General features: G+C 35.5%; 1 protein-coding gene across 1 annotated transcript in view; it reads right to left on the reverse strand.

Moving 5' to 3' along the window:
- The window catches only part of CFAP20DC (CFAP20 domain containing), a 272,252-nt gene that overhangs the window by 94,261 nt on the left and 156,519 nt on the right, over positions 1 to 21,472 (reverse strand). The window contains exons 8-12 of the mRNA XM_007469022.1: positions 14,224 to 14,360; positions 13,393 to 13,555; positions 11,667 to 11,783; positions 10,390 to 10,512; positions 7,672 to 8,006 (exon numbers count right to left, since the gene is read on the reverse strand). Coding sequence (XP_007469084.1) covers positions 7,672 to 8,006; positions 10,390 to 10,512; positions 11,667 to 11,783; positions 13,393 to 13,555; positions 14,224 to 14,360 — 875 coding nt within the window. The remainder of the gene's footprint in view (positions 1 to 7,671; positions 8,007 to 10,389; positions 10,513 to 11,666; positions 11,784 to 13,392; positions 13,556 to 14,223; positions 14,361 to 21,472) is intronic.

The raw sequence follows: 21,472 nt of genomic DNA on the forward strand, positions 1-21,472 counted from the left end.
GTGAGTCAGGATAGAACTCTGTTTTAGCCTTTGTAAAAAGTGGATGATCATGTTTATTTATATTTCAATTGATTTTTAATTCAGTCCACCCAGAAAAAAATCTACATAACATTCTTAAAAGTTCTGAACAAAACACATCTGCAATACTCCACACACACTTTTGATGGCAGTTTTGAATTTGTAATTGAGATAGAGTCAGCAGGAGTTTTATGTTTGTCCAACGTTTTAGTGATTAAATGTGTGAACTGACAGAACCTTTTAGCTGAACAACAGCACTAGCAGACAATAGAGATGATACAGGTATATACTCTGGTTGTCAACTAAAGAGCACAATTATTTGCACAAATATAGCTAAAGGTATTAGTCATAACAGAATGAAAAAAATCACTTATGCTTTGATAGCAAGATTGACCATTCAAATGTATCTTAAACGTTTTCACTAACAACCATCCCCAAGGAGTATTTCTAACTTCTACCTCTTGAATTTAATAGCAAACTATTAAAATAATACCAAATAAAATGAAAGGAAGATGTGACTGTTTCTAACAAGTAACTAATTTGCAGCATGCTTGATATTACAAGGACTTGGGCAAATTACTTTTGTAAACATCTTTACCTGTAGCCAGTGATGCCTCACAGACAAATCATAGCAGAAGTTACAGGGACTGTATTGGATGGGTAAACATCATCATGTGAATATTTGGGGAAAATGATGAGACTCCTTTCATTGCTCAAGACAAAAACGTATTTTCCTTATAAGTTAGACTTCATGCTCTTTAACTGATGAAACAAAGGTTTCTTGTGAAAACTCCTATCTATAACCAAATATATATTTATCTGCAAATATTGATCTTTTTTTTTTTTTGCAATACGTGGGCCTCTCACTGTCGTGGCCTCTCCCCTTGCCGGACGTGCAAGCTCAGCGGCCATGGCTCCGCGGCATGTGGGATCCTCCCGGACCAGGGCACGAACCCGTATCCCCTGCATCGGCAGGCGGACTCTCAACCACTGTGCCACCAGGGAGGCCCCAAATATTGATCTTTAAGCCAAAGTTGTATGACATTATTCTAAGGAGACAAGAGTTTTATAACCTTCTCTCCCTGTCTATAACAATGAAGAGCCAAGTTACAGGAACCAACTTTTTCAGGGAAGAAGAAAGCTTCAAAAGATAACAATAAAGATATGTAGACGTGAACAGCCTAAAATAATTACTCACATAAAAATAAATATTAAATATGCCTGGTAGGTTTAGAGAGTATGTTATGTTGTAACTCATGATATACAGAAATAAAAATGCAAGCAATACATTCAAAATAGAATTCTTCCATTTTTTTCAAACAAATTGACATTTAAAGTTTTTTAAAGGCTTCACAGAAATATAACTGGCCTCATGTGGAGTAAATATCATTTCTATTGTGTGTATATAAATGTGTGTGAGAATGTTATTCAGAATTGCTAGTCAAGCATGTAGGGGTGAGTGGAAAAAAACAATGAAATGAAATAGTTTAACTACTGAGTGCTAAAAAAAAAACCTTGAAAGCAACAATACCAGGAAAGCTGAGAGGAAGGACTAAAATGGTCCTTTTAATCTGCTGTTTGTAAATTTGTTTTATAGGCCTTAACAGAGTTAGATGAAGAGAAGATCTAGAAGCTCCTAGCTAATTTGAACACTATAAGTAGTCAGTCCACATAATTCATGTTCAAATATGGATAATATTTTGGCTCAAATGTTCTAGTTTGTACTGTTATGTAAGAAAAATTACCTAGCTTTGCAGCTATCTACTTTAGTATCTGATACATAGATAGTTTGGAGAAAATAACTATATTTCTAGAATCCACCAGAGGGCAGACAGCAGAAGCAAGAACTACAATCCTGCAGCCTGTGGAACAAAAACCACATTCACAGAAAGACAGACAAGATGAAAAGGCAGAGGGCTATTTATCAGATGAAGGAACAAGATAAAACCCCAGAAAAACAACTAAATGAAGTGGAGATAGGCAACCTTCCAGAAAAAGAATTCAGAATAATGATAGTGAAGATGATCCAGGACCTCGGAAAAAGAATGGAGGCAAAGATTGAGAAGATGCAAGAAATGTTTAACAAAAACCTAGAAGAATTAAAGAACAAACACCTAGAAGAGTTAAAGAACAAACAGAGATGAACAATACAATAAGTGAAATGAAATGCAATCCCTATCAAATTACCAATGGCATTTTTTACAGAACTAGAACAAAAAATCTCAAAATTTGTATGGAGACACAAAAGACCCCAAAGGGCCAAAGCAGTCTTGAGGGAAAAAAACAGAGCTAGAGGAATCAGGCTCCTGGACTTCAGACTATACTACAAAGCCACAATAATCAAGACAATATGGTACTGGCACAAAAACAGAAATATAGATCATTGGAACAGGATAGAAAGCCCAGAGATAAACCCACGTACCTATGGTCAACTAATTTATGAAAATGGAGGCAAGGATATACAATGGAGAAAAGACAGTGTCTTCAATAAGTGGTGCTGGGAAAACTGGAGAGCGACATGTAAAAGAATGAAATTAGAACACTCCCTAACACCATACACAAAAATAAACTCAAAATGGATTAGAGACCTAAATGTAAGACTGGACACTATCAAACTCTGAGAGGAAAACACAGAAAGAACACTCTTTGACATAAATCACAGCAAGATGTTTTTTGATCCACCTCCTAGAGTAATGGAAATAAAAACAAATATAAACAAATGGGACCTAATGAAACTTAAAAGTTTTTGCACAGCAAAGGAAACTACAAGCAAGACGAAAAGACAACCCTCAGAATGGGAGAAAATATTTGCACATGAATCAACAAAGGATTAATCTCCAAAATATATAAAAAGCTCAGGCAGCTCAATATCAAAAAAACAAACAACCCAATGCAAAAATGGGCAGAAGACCTAAATAGACATTTCTCCAAAGAAGATATACAGATGGCCAAGAAGCACATGAAAAGCTGCTCAACAACACTAATTATTAGAGAAATGCAACTCAGAACTACAATGAGGTATCACCTCACACCAGTTAGAATAGGCATCACTAGAAAATCTACAAACAACAAATGCTGAAGAGGGTGTGGAGAAAAGGGAACCCTCTTGAACTGCTGGTGGAAATGTAAATTGATACAGCCACTATGGAGAACAGTATGGAGGTTCCTTAAAAGACTAAAAATAGAATTACCATATGACCCAGCAATCCCACTACTGGGCATATACCCTGAGAAATCCATAATTCAAAAAGACACATGCACCCCAATGTTCACTGCAGCACTATTTACAATAGCCAGGACATGGAAGCAAACTAAATGCCCACAGATGAATAGATAAAGAAGATGTGGTACATAAATACAATGGAATGTTACTCAGCCATAAAAAAGGAACGAAATGGTGTCATTTGTAGAGATGTGGATGGATCTAGAGACTGTCATACAGAGTGAAGTAAGTCAGAAAGAGAAAAACAAATATCATATATTAATGCATATATGTGGAACCTAGAAAAATGGTACAGATGAACTGGTTTGCAGGGCAGAAATTGAGACACAGATGCAGAGAACAAACGTATGGACACCAAGGGGGGAAAGTGGTGGTGGTGGTGGTGGTGGTGGTGGGATGAATTGGGAGATTGGTATTGACATGTATACACTAATATGTATAAAATGGATAACTAATAAGAACTGGCTGTATAAAAAAATAAATAAAAGAAAATTCTGAAAAAAAAAAAAGGAGTTAAGGAAATGTGCCCAAGCTCAATTCCAGGTTCATCTTGCTCGGCCATATGACCTTGAACAAGCTATGTCACTGTTCTGACCCTTACTCTGTTCATCTATAAAATGGCGTCACAAGTAGTAACTAATTCCCCTGTAGGCGTGTATAATGCTTTGCCTAATGGCACCAACTATTATTAAGTGTTCAATTATTATTAAGGCCTAATGGCACTAGCTATTATTAAGTGTCCTACTATTGTTAGGTCCAAAGTCAGTATATTGATTCATAGAGCTCACAATAATTTCTATCAATATTTCTACATTTCTATGTCCAAATTACAAGCAACCACACTGACATGGTAATTAGATGGCATTATGCTTCCACAGAAAAATCTTTATTTGGCTGTAGGGCCAAAACCTACAAAACAAAACAAAACAAAACAAAAGGAAGAAAATGACTATATTTCTAGATAAAAAATTGAATTAGAGAAGTAATAAAATACTAATAGAAAGCTAAGTATTTCAAATCACCAACCAGGTATATATACCCAAAGCCACGTTGGGAAAAATGGCATAAAATACAAAACAGAGATGATAATAGTAACATGCTTTTTTTTTTTCTTTCAGAAGCTGCAGTTGTATGAAGGGTACTCTGTTTTAACAGCTTTCCTAGATAATTCATTTTACGTGGTAGTCTTATTTTATAACTCACTACCAGATATATTTCCATAGTGTGCTTTTCAGATAAGAAGTACAAATTCAAAATTAATTGAGTATCAGGAAAATTAGTATATATGTCTGCCTAGGGAATAAAATATATAGTAAAGCCAAGACTAAGATGAGAATATGCAAAAAAAAAATCATACTTTTAAGGCTCTCACACTGATGAAGATCTCAAATGTGAACTGATTATTAGGGACTTAAACTACAATAATTGAAAGCTTATTTTAATTAGTCTTTACTGTCATATGTATATTTTTTCTCTATTATAATACCATGATTGTGCCTAGTTTTTTGCTTCTGAATACATCTAACTTCCCTTTAAAAATATTCAAATGGTCTAACACCAAATAAAGTCTTTTAACTACAAGTTATAAACTTCAAGCATAATAAGCAATGCCAATTATTACTCATCTGTCCACCATTATTTATAGCATGACATTGTTTTCCTTAGATAAAATAGTGTTACTCTAACGATATAACATTCTACAATAATGCAACTAGGGACTTCCCATGTGGTCCAGTGGGTAAGACTCCGAGCTCCCAATGCAGGGGACCCGGGTTCGATCCCTGGTCAGGGAACTAGATCCCACATAAATGCTGCAACTAAGAGTTCGCATGGTGCAACTAAAAAAAAGATCCCGCACACCGCAACGAAGATCCTGAGTGCCGCAACTAAGACCTGGCGCAGCCAAAATAAATAAATTAATTAAAAGAAAAGAAAAGAAATGGAAGGCAAGTTTAAAAATAAATAAATAAATAAAATAATGCAACAATAGTAAGAATGCCTAAATCAACTGATTTTTCTTCAAAGACTATATGTAAGTAAACATTTAAGATATGTAATCTGTATATGGGTGGGATGGAGGGGTGGGAGGGAGGTCCAAGAGTGAGGGGATATATGTATACATATAGCTGACACACTTCATTGCATAGCAGAAAGTAACACAACATTGTAAAGCAATTATACTCCAAAAAAAAAAAAAAAAATTAACAAAAAAATCCCCCCAAAACAAAAAACTAAGCATCCAGAACATGAAGACAGATTCACTGTATTTTGAGAGCAAAACAAAGAAAGTGTTTTGTAATTTTGACAAATTAAATGAAAACTTCTTAAAAAATAAATAAAATAAAGTATGTAATCTAATTTCCCTTTGACTTATATAATAAATGGGAGAAATAATCCTACAGGAAAAGAATTTACAAAAAGCTCCCAAAAAACCAATTTGATAAAAAAGGGATCATTACAAATTCTAGAACTTGTTTAAATATAGCCTAGCACTTTTGTTAGTCATCTGTATTTTAGTTTGTATCTTGTTATTGCCTCTAACAGCAAACCTCAAAGCTTGCATAACATGGCAAGGCTTCTGCCCCTCTCTCTGGCTGCCACTCTTAGTAGGCTCTGACTAAAGGTGGGCCAGGGCAGGTGTTAGCAATGATATCGTCCCACTACAGACTCAGGCCATATTCTGATGGTCTTGGGACAGGGGTGACCAGAGAGCTATGCCAATCTGAGCTCTGAAAATGCATGATAAATTAATTTTCAATTTCATGTAGTTGGTAACAACTACATGTCTGCACAATAAATGTTGAAGGATGTCAGAAGTAGAGTAGCTAGTAGCAAAAGGAAGCACATAAAGTGATAGCAAATTAAAATATACAGAACTAGTATTCTTCATTTTCCCATAAAGCTCTATTGCTTCTTCTCAAGGCTTTTCCTTCATATAGGTGGAGAGGTAAGTTCCTCATGGGGTGTTATTTAAAGGACTGTTTCTACATAATACTTCCCTCAAAGTTTTCCAGAGAACTATTATTTCCTACCTGCCATGACATTGCCCCCATCACAGTAATTCTTTTGAGTTAGGTAAGCTGTGCACATGGGAAGGGGATGGGCCTACCCCATTAACAAAATGGTATGATTTATCAGATTAGTCAATTAATACTGTATAAGAATTGACAGCTGGGATGGGGGCAATACTAGATGCTGAAGACATATTCATTTTACAGTTTTATAGCTTAATTTTATGTAGGGTGAAAGGGATAAAGTTGTTCACAGCACATTTAAAATGTACTATTTATGCACTTATGCATAAAGGGGTTTGTAGTAGGTTTATGTTTGGTATGACTAATAGTTTCATCACACTCAGAAGTAAGGAGGTTATAAAAAAGGATTTCCCCATGCACTTTGCTACAGAAACTCATTAAAAGTTGCAAAAAAACATAATTACTGCCTGAACAATCTCACCATATTCTCAACTGGCTCTGAAGGTAGGAGCTGTGGACTTAATGTATATCCCACTGTTGAAAGGGGTATTCTTAATCAGATACAGTTGTTAAAAAAAAGTTTTGTAAGCATATAAAAAAAGTTTTTCTGATTATTTCTATAATTTCTACATATAAATGATCTGTATAATTTCACTAAACCATAACTTGACTATAATCTGCTTTTAAGATAATTATTTTTTCTAGAAAATATAAATGCCTATTATTAAAGAACAATGCTAAAGAAATATCACAAATAAATTCATTTCATACGGGGAAAAAGAGTTACATTAAGTTTAAAAAAAATGTTTCAGAACTACATTCAGTTTGATATTTAATTAGTTATTAAAAAACTTTTTATGAATTTACTGATTTATGAGATATAGGTGTATTCTAAATAATTGCAAACAGAAAACCTCCTGTAAGGCAAGCCCCAGCACTAATCCATGATTCATTACTTAAACTTTAATTGGCACAACTCTTGAAATTCTGGAACCATATGGAAAATAATGAGTCCTAATAGGTCTAAGGTGAAAAGATGGCAGGGGAGTTAGGAAGCCAGAAAAGTGTCAATTCAGAATGCTTAGCAACTGCAACACAATTTCCCCAGAGATCTAGAACAATGTGTTCTCAATATTTTACTGGACATGCATGCTATCATATAACTAAACTGCATTATTATTTCTCACTCTGTGAGGCAAAGGTTAAAATGAAAAAAGAAAATCAAACCAAAAACTGGTTTCCATAATTAAAAATGAAAATGGCTGACTGTTAATAAAAAAGGCAGCAATTTAGAGTTACCATAACAATCTGAGGCAACTGTTGACTAACATTGCAATCTGCTGCATTTTTATAAATAGCAGTTGACTTCCCCTCTTTCATTTCAACTAGTTTTAGGGCTTAGCTGGAGACAATAGAACTGTGCTTTAGAACTATTTCACTCATCAAGCAATGTACCTCTTCAGTGCTATCACCACCATAAAAATCATCCTCCAATTGGGTGTCTCTCCTTATTACACTGGTATCCTCTTTTAGATCCAAAATAAATGGGCACCCCTCTGGGGACATATTCTGAGTCTTTCCATGAGGTGCTGATCGTGGTCTTGATGAAAAAGTGAAAATATCCTTTGGAACAATCTGGGTTTCCTCTGTCTGTTGGTCATGTTCATTTTTCTTGCTGGCTTCTAGCCACAGGTGTGAGGTGTTGCAGGAGTTTTCATCCAGAAGTAGAGACTGCGTGCTGGAGGCCAAATGGGGGATGTGGTCATCATTTTCAGGAAATATCCACTCATCTGACATTTGCAAAAGATGACAAAAATTAGAACAGTGTTCCATAAGTGTTATTTTAGGCAGGTAGTTAGGTTAATATTCCTTCTTGTTGAAACAGAGATTTATCAAATAATGCAAAAGCCAAGGAAGGCAATTTATCCACCATCTTGTAACCTGCTAAACATTTAACCCACAGATAGTGCTCATAGATACGGGCAACTCATTTGTGCTTCCTCTCCATCTGAGTTGAAACACTGGCCAGGGAATTTGTAAGTCTGAAATAATTATCATCTGTCTTGCAGCAAGTTCTTTATAGCACAGCCTCATTAATTTGGTATTTCAGAGGGGGAAAATCTTCCAAATTTAAAAGGGTTTGAGTTACTAATTTCTTTTAATTTCAGGGGGACAGAGTACTTAACAAGCTCTTTAAACAAAGTATCTGGGCCTTGTTCAGATTATAAAACATGGAGGAGAGGAAAACCACGAAAAGGCTGACAGTCTTTCCCTCTCCATTCTACTCATCCGTACAGGACAACTCATAGATTAAACTGACTAGACTTGTCAAAAGCAAATCCACAGAAATATTTGTTAATGTGACTGGTGAATTCTGCTGGTGAAAAGGACCTTTATGTTCAATTTTAATTTAATTTTAGGAGAGAATGTTTTGATATGAAAATCTTTTTGCACATTGTTTTCTTTAAAAATACTATATACTACAACTGAGATACATTTTTATCAAAACTTTAAAAAATTTTAATCTTTATTTAACATTGAAATAGACTTTATAATTCTATGACCTGGAAAAAACAAATCTCTATAATAAACATAATTAAAAGCAGGCTTACTTTCTTCTTTAGAATGACAGCAGGAAAAGTTGAGCATTTTCTCAACTTAGTCTTTTTTTTTTTTTTTTAATTTATTTTTTGCTGCATTGTGTCAATGGTGAAAATCTTACAAGAATTCGTGTTCTGCAGAACCACAATGTAGACGTGGTAATTTTACTCCTGACTCTTGAATTATATTATATTTATCATCACATGAAGAGTAACCAAGACCTAAGATTTGCTCACTTGAAACTTTAAAGCTAACACTACAAAAGCAAAAGCAGAAAGCAAACAAAAAGACCTTTAATAAAAATTAAATTGATGGCACAAATAAAATTGTATTCTTCTCAACTGTATTCACCTATTTCTTAACCTAAGACTGATTATATAACATAACTTGCCTATAAAAAGGGCAATAAATATACATTTCTTAGAGAAAACCTATTAGGGACAAGGCTTTCATATTTTCTGTAGGTAAATGGTCAATAACAGGTTGAATATATCAATACCCAATCTGACCACATTCAGAGAAAATGTGGAGGGTCCTGAGTCAGTGTTAGCTGTGGTCAGGTGAAATGAATAGATTCACTGGGTTGTCCTCTTTTGGACAGCAAACTTTTGCCTGGTGCTAAGCACCTAGTAGGTGCCTTGTGAACACAGTATGTGCTTTAGTAAACCTTGAATACAATTACAAAAACCAATGTGTTGCATTACGTACAAGGATACGTAAAGAAAACCGGAGGAAAAGATCCTGGGGATCTTCATTATGCAATTAAACAACTTGTATGATCTAGCACCAAACATATTATTAACTGTCAAAAAGTCAAAGTAAAAGAAGTGTTCTTACACCAAAAGAACTCTAATTATCTCACTACCACATGCTTCTTTGGAATTTGTAGTTTTACCTCAAGTATTTCCATATCAATTGTAATGAATAATTTGGTGTGTTTTCTTAGGAAAATATGTAAATTACTGTGTAATCACAATATTGCAGCAAACAAGATAAATGCAAGAATGATCACCTAAACATCTAATTAGTTTTTCTACACAGTCAGATTTATGCTAGAGACACTAATTGCGCCTAACATTTTAATGAAGGCTTCAACACTGCATAAATGAGACTGACAACCTACAAACAATTTCCATTTATTTTCCTTTTTCCCTAGCTCAAAAACAATTTGCCTTTGTAAAAGTACCACACACCTGCTAGGCAAGATATGTTGATGGGTTCAATGCTCTATATTCCAACTGTCTCCATTATAAAGAGGATTGGAGAAGTGCAATAATAGATAATCTTTGGGGAGGGTGACAATGTTATATGAAAATGTTATATGAAATGTTATATGAAAGTTTTAAACTTTCATTCTGAACAGGACCGCTTGTGCATTAAAACTTGAAAATAAAAATACTCCTTCATCCATTAAAGTCTGACATAAAATTGGGGTTAAAAAGAGATTGAAAAAAATGATATATTTTAGCAAGTGACTGCATCATGACTTTTCAAAATGACCGGGTTTGAAATATTTAACATATTTATATTTTATTAATCGTTAGAAATTATGGTAATAATAAAGATGCTAACCTGATTGATCAGGAGACTGGGGTGCTGGAGAGCTGGGGTTCAATGTCTCTGTTCTCTGTTGGAACACACTGGTGAGGACAGTTGTTGCTTTACGTTCATTTCTGTTATTTCCTGAAGAATTGCCTTTATTGGAATAAGTATTTTCCTCTATATTACTTCTTTTGATATATATATATATATATACATTAATTTTTGAAGATGGTACTGCGGTATACTTTTCTATTTGATTATTGAAAAGCAAGTAAGAGGTGACAATACAGATTATATGCAGTTTTTTTCTTTTTCAGGAGAGTATTTTAAGATGAACTCAGCTGCATTTTTGTAGAGGTTCATCTTAAAATTCCTTGATATTTGCATGGGGACATTTTAAATTTAAGTTTTACAATACGCAATAAAAGGAATTCCAAAACCCATATAATTTTTAAAAGGTCCTATATTTTTTACTTTGGTTCCATACAAAATGGAGTGTTTTCTTTAAATTACAGTTTTTACTGAACTCAACTCTTTTAAATGAAGCTCTTTCCTTCAGCACCTTAAGAAAAATGGATACAGGCATTATTGCAGAAGTAATTTTTCTATCTACTATTTTATAATAATAACATGAAACCTAGCAAGCAGAATTTTGGCCTACCCAAGAAATCTATATTTTTGAGAAATTATGCTAACAGGTGTGTACATGATACATTCTGGGCTTGATTCAGGATAGACTAATGCATGTGTATACAAATCTATACATACATGCCTCAAATCTAATATTTTAAGCAATAACTATAATAGCCAACTATATTTCTCTAATGCTTTACTGGTTACAAAGAGTTGAAACTTTAACCTACATTACAGTAGATGGCAAGGAGTCCAAAAGGAGAGACAGCAAATGTAAAAAACAAACTAGAAAGGGCCCAATTTAAAAAGAGGAGAGATAAATGAAAAATGAAAAATGATGAGTTAAGTTCAATTTTAGTGAAGTCTGCAGGCAGGAACTTCTATCAAATTTGGGCCATTAAAAAAAAATCAATAATTTAAGCTTATTCAGCCTTTGCGAGTAGAAGTAGGAAGTCCTTTATTTTTGTGGTACTGTCTATTTAATCCAACAAATCTCTGTTAGGGCTATAGAGCAATTCTTTTGTAAAAAATTTGATTTCCGTAATCTTGTAGAACAGATATTTATATTTTAAATGAATTGGTTCATAATCCCTTGAAATTTACAACCTGCAGAGAGAGATTCCATTGCTCTGAATAATATACAGATATAAGATAGTATTGAATTAGTACCATACCGCTGGGTGTCTCTGTCCTTTCTCTGCTGGTTCTTTTTAACTGAAATCTTCTCCTGTTATTATTCTTATCAGCTGATGGTTCTTGAGGGGGATGTGGATGCATAATATGCAGATTGGCTGGTACATTTTCATATCAAAGAACAAAAAGCCAGAACAGAAAGTACTATATAGTTTGAAATAACTCAGTAAATATAATTATAGCTATGATGAGAATGTTCATGTATCATTTTGACAAAACGTAAAGCTGTATAAAAAACACAACTTATTCCTTTATAGGAAACAGGTGTTTATTTCTATTCCAATATTAGAATTGTATCAGGCTTTCATCACCAAATGTAAAATAGAGAGCTAGTGGGAAGCAGCCGCACAGCACAGGGAGATCAGCTCGGTGCTTTGTGACCACCTAGAGGGGTGGGATAGGGAGGGTGGGAGGGAGATGCAAGAGGGAGGAGATATGGGGATATATGTATATGTATAGCTGATTCTCTTATAAAGCAGAAACTAACACACCACTGTAAAGCAATTATACTCTAATAAAGGTGTTAAAGAAAAAACAAACTACTGATACATTTTATTCATGTAATATAACCATATAGAGAGCTACAAGTAATTAGATTAATGTTAATCTTGCAACATGCTATATTAAAAAATATTTTAAAATGAAATTGACAGCCAATACAGAAAAATTATTTTTTCCTTTAAAAGATTTAAGTTTGATTCAACAAGAGCTTAGAGGGTAGTTTCCAAAAGAACCCTGCAGAACTGAGATCAATCTTGAAGAATTCCTAAGTGTAATTTAATTCTGTAACAATAATAATAATAATATTCACAGCAGCATTTGATATTTTCTGAACATTTAAATTCTTGGCACAATATGATGTGCCTGACTGACTGTTCTCACTGAATTCTCATACTGACCCTTTGAGGCAGCTGTTATTTCTTACTACTACTAGTGCTAGTAGTAATTGTATCCCCGTTTACAGATGGGGAAACTGAGGCTTGTAGGGTTTAAGAAACTTGATCAAGGTCTCACAGACAGTGGTAAAACTGGGACTGAATAGCTATGTTATTTATTTCCTTATCTCAGTTTTATACTCCATGGGAGATAGAGTCTCTAACAGTGATTGTTAAATTCTAAATCAAATAAAATGAACACAAATGCCTCCCCTTTTCAATGTTCACAAAAGTCAGACCAGTTAAAGTGGACAAACTGACAGGGAGTGGTAAGCCTTGGGTTCTGGTCTCAATTCTTTCCAGTGATTACAAATTGCAAATCACTTACTCTCTTAGCCCTGAATTCTCAATCTATAAAACGGGATAAAACTTTTCTTCACCAACAGGGTTGTTTTTGTACCAGTGAGAGAAAATAAAGAGCACTTTACAAATGGAAGAGATTAATTAAAAGGTAAAACTAAGAACACTTAAAATGTACATGGGGTTTCCAAGACATAGCAATAATAGGATACTATACTATTTTCCCACTGTTATCAGAAAGTAAAAATACAGGGTACTACAGCCATGTAAAATAACAGAATAAACAGAATGACAGGTTCCAGAAGATAATATACGGTACAAGAATTCTAAACATATTACAATATCCACCACCATTTTCATTTTTAAATGATAATTCTCTGGACTTAAGATCTAGTCAAGAATATAACTATGGATTTATCTTAACATTTCTCACTGTTTTCACTAGCTCTCAATCTTTATGCATGATTCTTACCATGAATAGGTACAGTCTGCTTTATGTGGCCAATATTTTCTTTATCTCCTTGTGCCTCAGACTCAGATAACAGCAAGGTTGACATTTCTGTCCTGTTAACACACTTCTCTACTGTAGACTGCTGGCACGATTGGTTATTTTTGGACCCAACAGATCTTACTGTCTATAAGGAAAAGGAATTAATCTATATTTTAAAATATAGGAATTGCACTTATTTCTTGTAGAATCTACATAGAAAAATAGCTGGACAAATAGTGAGGTAAAAACAAACTAGAGGAAATGAGAAGATTAAAAAGTTGGTGGAGAGGGAAATTATGGTAGAAAATTAGAAAGAAATAGGAGATAAATATAATGTAAGGTAAAACAGAAGACAACCAAATCTCATGGACACAAATTAAAATGTGCTCATTTGCTACACTCCATCTTTAGTAGGTAGGAGTTGAAATGAAAATCACTGTGTATGTCAGAAATTCAGAGGAAATTAAAAATGAAAATATAACATTTGAGAATCTGTTCATTATAAGGTGTCTGGTGATGATCCAACTCCTTTTTGAAGGAGACCACAAAATGTGCTCACATATATTTGCCTTTAAGTTTTGTGCACATATTTAATGAAAAGAATGCTCAAAAATGTTAATTGCTTTGACATGAGGAAAAGAAAACAGTTTTGAGGTCTTTTAAAATCCAGAATTTCTGTTCCAAATTTATTCAAGCCCTCTGCTTTTGGCATGTAGTCTCTCTCCCTCTTTTTTTTCCCTCTGCATTGGGAAAAAAACCCTTCCCATCCCATGCCATCCATGCTTACATAAGCTGTTGAAACCTTGCTCCTACCTCACTGAATATCCTCATGTTATTTCTTCTGCCAGAGAGAGGAGGTGGTCCAAGAACTTTGGATCCAAAGGCAATATGACAAACATCTTGATTTTTACCGCTCCGCATGCTACCTGTCCCTCTGTTAATGAACTGATCTGTTTTGTTAAAGGAAGGGAATAGTAGTCCATTAATGGGCGTAATGACACACACCATGTTGCAATATTTCTGAAAGTACAATCTAGGGGTCATATGATGTGAATCCTTCCCCGCTTTAACCCTCCCACGCTCCCAGGGCACTTATAAAAATGCAGATCCTGGGGTCCAACACCAGATCTATCAGATCTATAGAATTAGAATCTTGTGCGTGGGGGGGGCAACAGAAATCTATAATCTTAACAAGTGGTTAAGATTAACCCCCAAGTGGTTCTTGTGCTCAGTATCATCTGAGAACCACTACCACAAACATTTTTCCTCATAGAAAAAGAGAAAAAAAGAAAAAAAGGAAAGCTACTGAAAAATACACTGCATTTTCTCTTTAAGGAAATAATTTAAATAAAAGTAACTCCATTGAACAAATATTTCATTGAGCACTCCCAGGCACTTCCTAGAGGTTGTCAGTGATGCAAAATGGATAAGACACATTGCTTGCCCTCAGGGAGTCTGGAGGGAGGTGATAGTACAAGTAAACAGGTAACTACAACATAAGGCAGACCAGTGGGAATGAAGAGTGACTTCTTGAATGGACCTTGAATGACTGATAAGATTTCAAGAATAAGAGATGTAGGGTGCCCAAGGCAGAAGAAAGTGCCTGAATAAAGGCATGGAAGAGTGAAAGGGTAGGGTATGCTTGGGGAATAATGAAATCACCCGTTTAGCTGGAAGGCTAGGCTCGGGTCTCTAAGAGCCTGTTCTAAATTCGGTAGGCAACAGGGAATCACTGAAGGTTTTGGGGAAAAAGAGACCAAACTGGTATCACCTCAAGGATAAGGAAGGTGTGCTCACCAAACCCTGCTGCCTTTTCCTTCTGGGCACACAGCTAAATTACATTTCCGAGCCTTCCCTGCAGTTATATGGGTCATGTAACTGAGTTCTGGTTAATGGAACGTGAGAAGTGGAATGTGTGAAATGTAAACCATCTCCTGCTCCTAAAACTTCCTGCATAATCCCCATGCTCTCTCTTCCCTCATCTCTTGACAAGATGCAAAAGATCCAGTGGAGGACTTCAAGGCTCCTAGAGGAGCCACTAGATGAAAGAAGCCCGAGTCTCTGAAAGACCATATGGAGGGATGCCCAAGGAACTCCTGACTGGACTAGGACTGTGGAGTTCTGTGTGAGTGCAGGCAGGCTTCTCTGACTAAAACAGCAGGTGAGAGTGAAGGCTCTTAACTCAGAACACAGCCCACAGCCTAGAAAACCTTCTGCCATGTCCTGCTTGCAAGACAGGACCAACTTGAATATTACAATGTTGGCCCTGAGTAAGTCCAAATTTGTCCTACAGCTCTGGACATTTATGAGCTACTGGCAACTTCTTGTCTGATCCATTCTCCTGAAAAATATTCCTATGGTTAGCTAGTTGGTCTCATTAGCTTCTGCTAGAGAGCTGTAATTTTATAAGTGGTGGAATTAAAAACCATTCCTATGTAACAGTCATGAGAAAAGGCACAAAGGTTTGTGAAAACATATGATGCTTAGGAAGCCCCCAACATTTAGATCTGAGTGGAAGTAATCTGAGTGGGTATATAGGTGTTCTGGGGGGTCTGTTTCTGTGTTTGTAATAGATGAAGCTGAAGGCATGGGCCAGGGCTACACTGCTGAGTTGATCTAAAAGAATTTTTGCTGGACAGAGGATCTAAGGTGGCTGGCAGAGTGGTGGGGAGAAATACCATTCCAGTTTTCTTCAAATTCCTGAAGTCCTATTACGTAGTGATTCTATTTGTCCAAATGGCAGAATCAGAACTAATGAGTAGAATTTACTTCAGAAAGATTTTATTCTAATTCTGTGAAAAATCGCAAAATACCCCAAATAGCCAAACCAATCTTGAGAAAGAAAAACTGAGCTGGAGGAATCAGGCTCCCTGACTTCAGGCTATACTACAAAGTTACAAGTATGTACGGCACTGGGACAAAGACAGTATGGTATTGGCACAAAAACAGAAATACAGATCAATGAAATAGGATAGGAAGCCCAGAGATCAACCGACCTATGGTCACCTAACCTATGACAAACGAGGCAAGATTATACAATGGAGAAAAGACAGCCTCTTCAATAAGTGGTGCTGGGAAAACTGGAGAGCGACATGTAAAAGAATGAAATTAGAATACTCCCTAACACCATACACAAAAATAAACGCAAAATGGATTAAAGACCTAAATGTAAGGCAGGATCCTATAAAACTCTTAGAGGAAAACATAGGCAGAACATACTTTGATATAAACTGTAGCAAGATCTTTTTTGACCCACCTACTAGAGTAATGAAAATAAAAACAAAAATAAACAAATGGGACTTAATTAAACTTAAAAGCTTTGGCATAGCAAAGGAAACCATAAACAAGATGAAAAGACAACCCTCAGAATGAAAGAAAATATTTGCAAGCAAAGCAACGGACAAAGGATTAATCTCCAAAATATACAAACAGCTCATGGAGCTCAATATCAAAAAAACAAACAACCCAATCCAAAAATGGGCAGAAGACCTGAATAGACATTTCTCCAAAGAAGATATACAGATTGCCAACAAACACATGAAAGGATGCTCAACATCACTAATTATTAGAGAAATGCAAGTCAAAACCACAATGAGGTATCACCTCACACCGGTCAGAATGGTCATCATCAAAAAATCTACAAACAATAAATGCTGGAGAGGGCGTTGAGAAAAGGGAAATCTCCTGCACTGCTGGTGGGAATGTAAATTGTTACAGCCACTATGGAGAACAGTATGGAGGTTCCTTAAAAAACTAAAAGTAGAACTACCATATGACCTAGCAATCCCACTCCTGGGCATATACCTGAAGAAAACCATAATTCAAAAAGATACATGAACCCCAATGTTAACTGCAGCACTATTTACAGTTGCCATGACATGGAAGCAACCTAAGTGTCCATCAACAGAGGAATGGATAAAGAAGATGTGGTACATATATACAGTGGAACATTACTCAGCCATAAAAAGGAATGAAATTGTGCCATTTGTGAAGACGTGGATAGACCTAGAGATTGTCATACAGAGTGAAGTAAGTCAGAAAGAGAAAAACAAATATTATATAATATCGCTTATATGTAGAATCTAGAAAAATGGTACAGATGAACTTATTTGCAAAGCAGAAAGAGAGACACAGAAGTAGAGAACAAATGTATGGATACCAAGAGGGGAAGGAGGGGTGTGGGATGAATTGGTAGATTGGGATTGACATATATACATTACTATGTATAAAATAGATAACTAGTGAGAACCTACTGTACAGTACAGGGAACTCTACTCAGTGCTCTGTGGTGACCTAAATGGGAAGGAAATCCAAAAAAGAGGGGATATATATATATATATATATGTATAGCTGATTCACTTTGCTGTACAGCAGAAACTAACACAGCGTTGTAAAGCAACTATACGCCAATAAAAATTAATTAAAAGAAAGCTTTTAGTCTAACATAAGGAACATCTTTCTTTAATTAAAGCATGTCTGGTTGTTGTGGTGGTGAATTTTCTGTCATTTTGAAGATGTTCAACCAGAAGTCTGGAAAGCTATTCTGGATATAAGTCAGATTCACATATTAGATGACTCTCTAATTTCTATTTCTAGCCCAGTCCTCTCTTCTGAGAGCCTCTCGTATACAGCGGCCTTCTTGACCAGCTCCTCCTCAATGTCTCGAAGACACCTCCAACTGAAAACCTGGTCTAATGAATGGCACCATAAACCATTCCGGTTGAAAAGACAGACTCTAGATGTCATCCTTGACACCTCCCTCCATCCTCTCCATATCCAATCCAGATCCACTTGTCTCCACCTCCTCCACCAGCACCATAATTTAAGCAACCATCATCCCTCTTCTGGATGATCACAAAGCCTCTCAAGTGATCCACCATGTTCCACTCTGGCTCCCTGTCCCATGCTCTCTCCAAAATGAAGCCAGAACGGTCTTATATAAACATACGTGTGATTGAATCATTCCTTTTCCTCACTTAAAACTTTTCAATGGCTTCCCTGCTGCTCTTAAGATTAAGAAGAAAGCCCTTAACATTACCTGCAAAAACCTGCATGTTCTGGCTTCAGTTCAACCTTAATACCCTCTATTTTCTGCTCTGGCCTCCTCAGTTCTTCCTGTCTGTCAGAGCATTTGTACATGCTGTTCCCCGTGTAGGATCTTCCTTCCCCTCTTGGCCTTTATGTTTCAGCTCATGTTATCACTTCCTCAGACTAGTCTTCCCAGACCTCTCTGATTACAGTACCCAGTTTAGGTAGTCCCATAAGCTTTCCCTCACAGAAACTGTCAGAATTGCACTTTCATATATGTTTATGGGATTCTCTAATAATGTATACCTCAGTAGATATAAACTCAGTGGTCTACTTTGTCACCCCGGAATTGCTAGCCTAGTGCTTGACACAGAGCAATAGATCCTTGCTGAGCAAACTGAATGAATCATAAAGTATAATGGGTCAGAAGGGAAGTTGGATTAAATGACTAAATATTTCTAACTACTATTAAAACTTATTTTTAAGAAAAATCCACCTGAGACATTTATGTGTGAATTGAGGAGGCAGACTGGACTGGACAACTGCCAGGATGTGGGGGATGAGAGAGAAGGGTCAACAATGACCAAGACATTGATATTTACATGAACTGTGTGGCTTTCAACAGCAGCAGTGCTATGGCACCACAATCAGATACCTACTCAGCTTACATGTGAAATTTCCTAATGTTAGCAAATAGACTTGGCTATGTGTGCATCTGCATCTTTTTCAGTCATTTATGAATATCCATTTGGAGTCAACAAAACCTTGTTAGTCTCTCTCAGGATCAGCAATAGAAAGAAATGACACTCAAATTCCAGGACAACTGGAAAAATCTATTACAGACCCATCATTTGTACCTTCTGTGACCAAATAAAACAAATCCTAGATTACTGATTTTGTTCTCAAATGTGGATTTTCCCAGAACGAAATAGCCACTGACAGTCCTGAAGGTATGTATGGGACATGGCATAGGCCTACATGGGAATTTTCAGTACCAGAATAGAAGCCTTTTTCTTCTTCTTCTTTTTTTGTTTAAACTTCCAGTCACAGGAATCATTTGGCTTATGGGCATATCTTTCTGTTCAAACACTGTACTAGGTCAGTTTCCTTGATGTTTTCTCATATTCTTCATCTATATACAGGTTGCCCCCAAACAATTTAAGTTTCTTTGAGTAGAAAGACCATTTTTTTGTACTGCATGTATACTCATCTGCTGAGCCCAGCATAGCATACGGTAGACAATGGATAAATCTCACCAAAATTGTGGACAGTATCAAAGGTTAAAAGGAAAACTTTTGGGGGACTATTTAAAAAAATCATACTGACACAGTTCCAGCTATAATTTCAACAAAATGAACATATTAAATAGTTCATAGCTATTTAAAAAACGAAAATTCCTAAATACCTTGAACTTCTTAGAGGAATTTCTTGCTTAGCAGTCAAGAGTCATTGACTTATCTCTTGGATAGTCAATGGCTATTAAAGCTACAACTAAACCTGATATGATGTAATTCCTTGAATCACAGAAAATAAGACGTTATTCTGTATTCTATAAGAGGATCTACTATAGGATTTCTTTAAAGAGCAATCTATCACTGTGTGTTTAAATTGAAATATATATTTTAAATTTTACAAATTTTAGTATACCTTTTTTTCACAAAGCAAAGTATACAATAATCCACTATTTAGTATCTCTTTAATTAGCAGGGCTTTTTAAACTTATTAGCACAATTAACACATACACATTCTTAAAGTCTGCTTCACTTTAATAATTCTCTGTTTATAATCATACTGTCATAATTATGTCTATAAACATGTATCATGCTATGTATCCACGATAATAGGGTCCTAATTAAAACCTACAAGGAAAAGTAACTTAGACCTTTGGTTTCTAAAATAAAAAGTAAAAGGGACGAAGTTTCTATAATGAGAAAAATCTTAATGAAAGAAAACTACAAGCAGAAATGCATGCCTTTTGAATTCTAAAAGAAGTTCTTTTAAGACCTGATATCAATATGTATAATATAAGGTTAAAAATCAAGATTAGATTAAAGTCATGCTCTAGGCGTTTCATTTTCTTGAGTTTGTGGAAAATGAACTGGGTGTAGGTCAGAGATGTTACCATTAATTATTTTGCTATTTTACTGAGGGGTATAGCCTTTGTAGTTAGATTATAAAACCTAAGGGTCTACTCTCTAATTATCTTTTAGAATAATAAACATTCATTTTTGTCTCAAGGTACAATGTTCTAACTATTATAGTCATTTAAGTTTGCAAGGTTTTCAAAGTTTAACCAGAAAAACCTGCTGAATTTTCAACTCTAATCATTCAGGGGTCATGCGCAAGACTTACATCTATTATCTAATGATCGAATCAGAATTAAACCTGCTGCCAGAATCCAGATTTTGAATTGGATTAATTTTTATTTTATTATATGTGCATTGATATAAGGAATGTCAAAAACACAAAAAAGACTGATCTAGTAGAGCAATATTATTTTAGACAAGTTATTTAAACTTTCTAAGCTTCACTTTCTTCACCCATAAGACTGAGATAACAATAGTACTTAAGTCAAGGCATTTTTGTTAGATTATATGAAACAATGCATGCAACATGCTAAATACTGTGCTTAGTAGGGAGTAAATGCTTAGTAAATATGCTATTAATACCTTCCATCTTGAATAGCATTTAACAGTTTATGAAGTCCATTCACAAACATTTATCCCTTCATTCACACATTCTTTCATTAGTGATTGGGCACCTAGTCTGGGCAGCCACTGCTCTAAGTACAGAATAAGATAGGGAATAAGGTGGACACATCACCTCCTCCAAGGCACTCTGGGTCTCACGGGGAAGACAGATATTACAGCAAGTAAGTCATAAATAACTACATGATTACAACTGTGGTAAGAGCTATGAAGGGAAGGCTCAAAGTGTGTTTAACAGGGGGCTGGTATCTAGTCTTTAGGGTGAGGGAAATGACATTCAATCTGAGATCTAAAGGATGATGGATATGATGATGTGTACATGATCT

This window comes from Lipotes vexillifer, unplaced genomic scaffold, assembly GCF_000442215.2.
Source record: "Lipotes vexillifer unplaced genomic scaffold, Lipotes_vexillifer_v1.1 scaffold989, whole genome shotgun sequence".
Classification (NCBI taxonomy): Eukaryota; Metazoa; Chordata; class Mammalia; order Artiodactyla; family Lipotidae; genus Lipotes; species Lipotes vexillifer.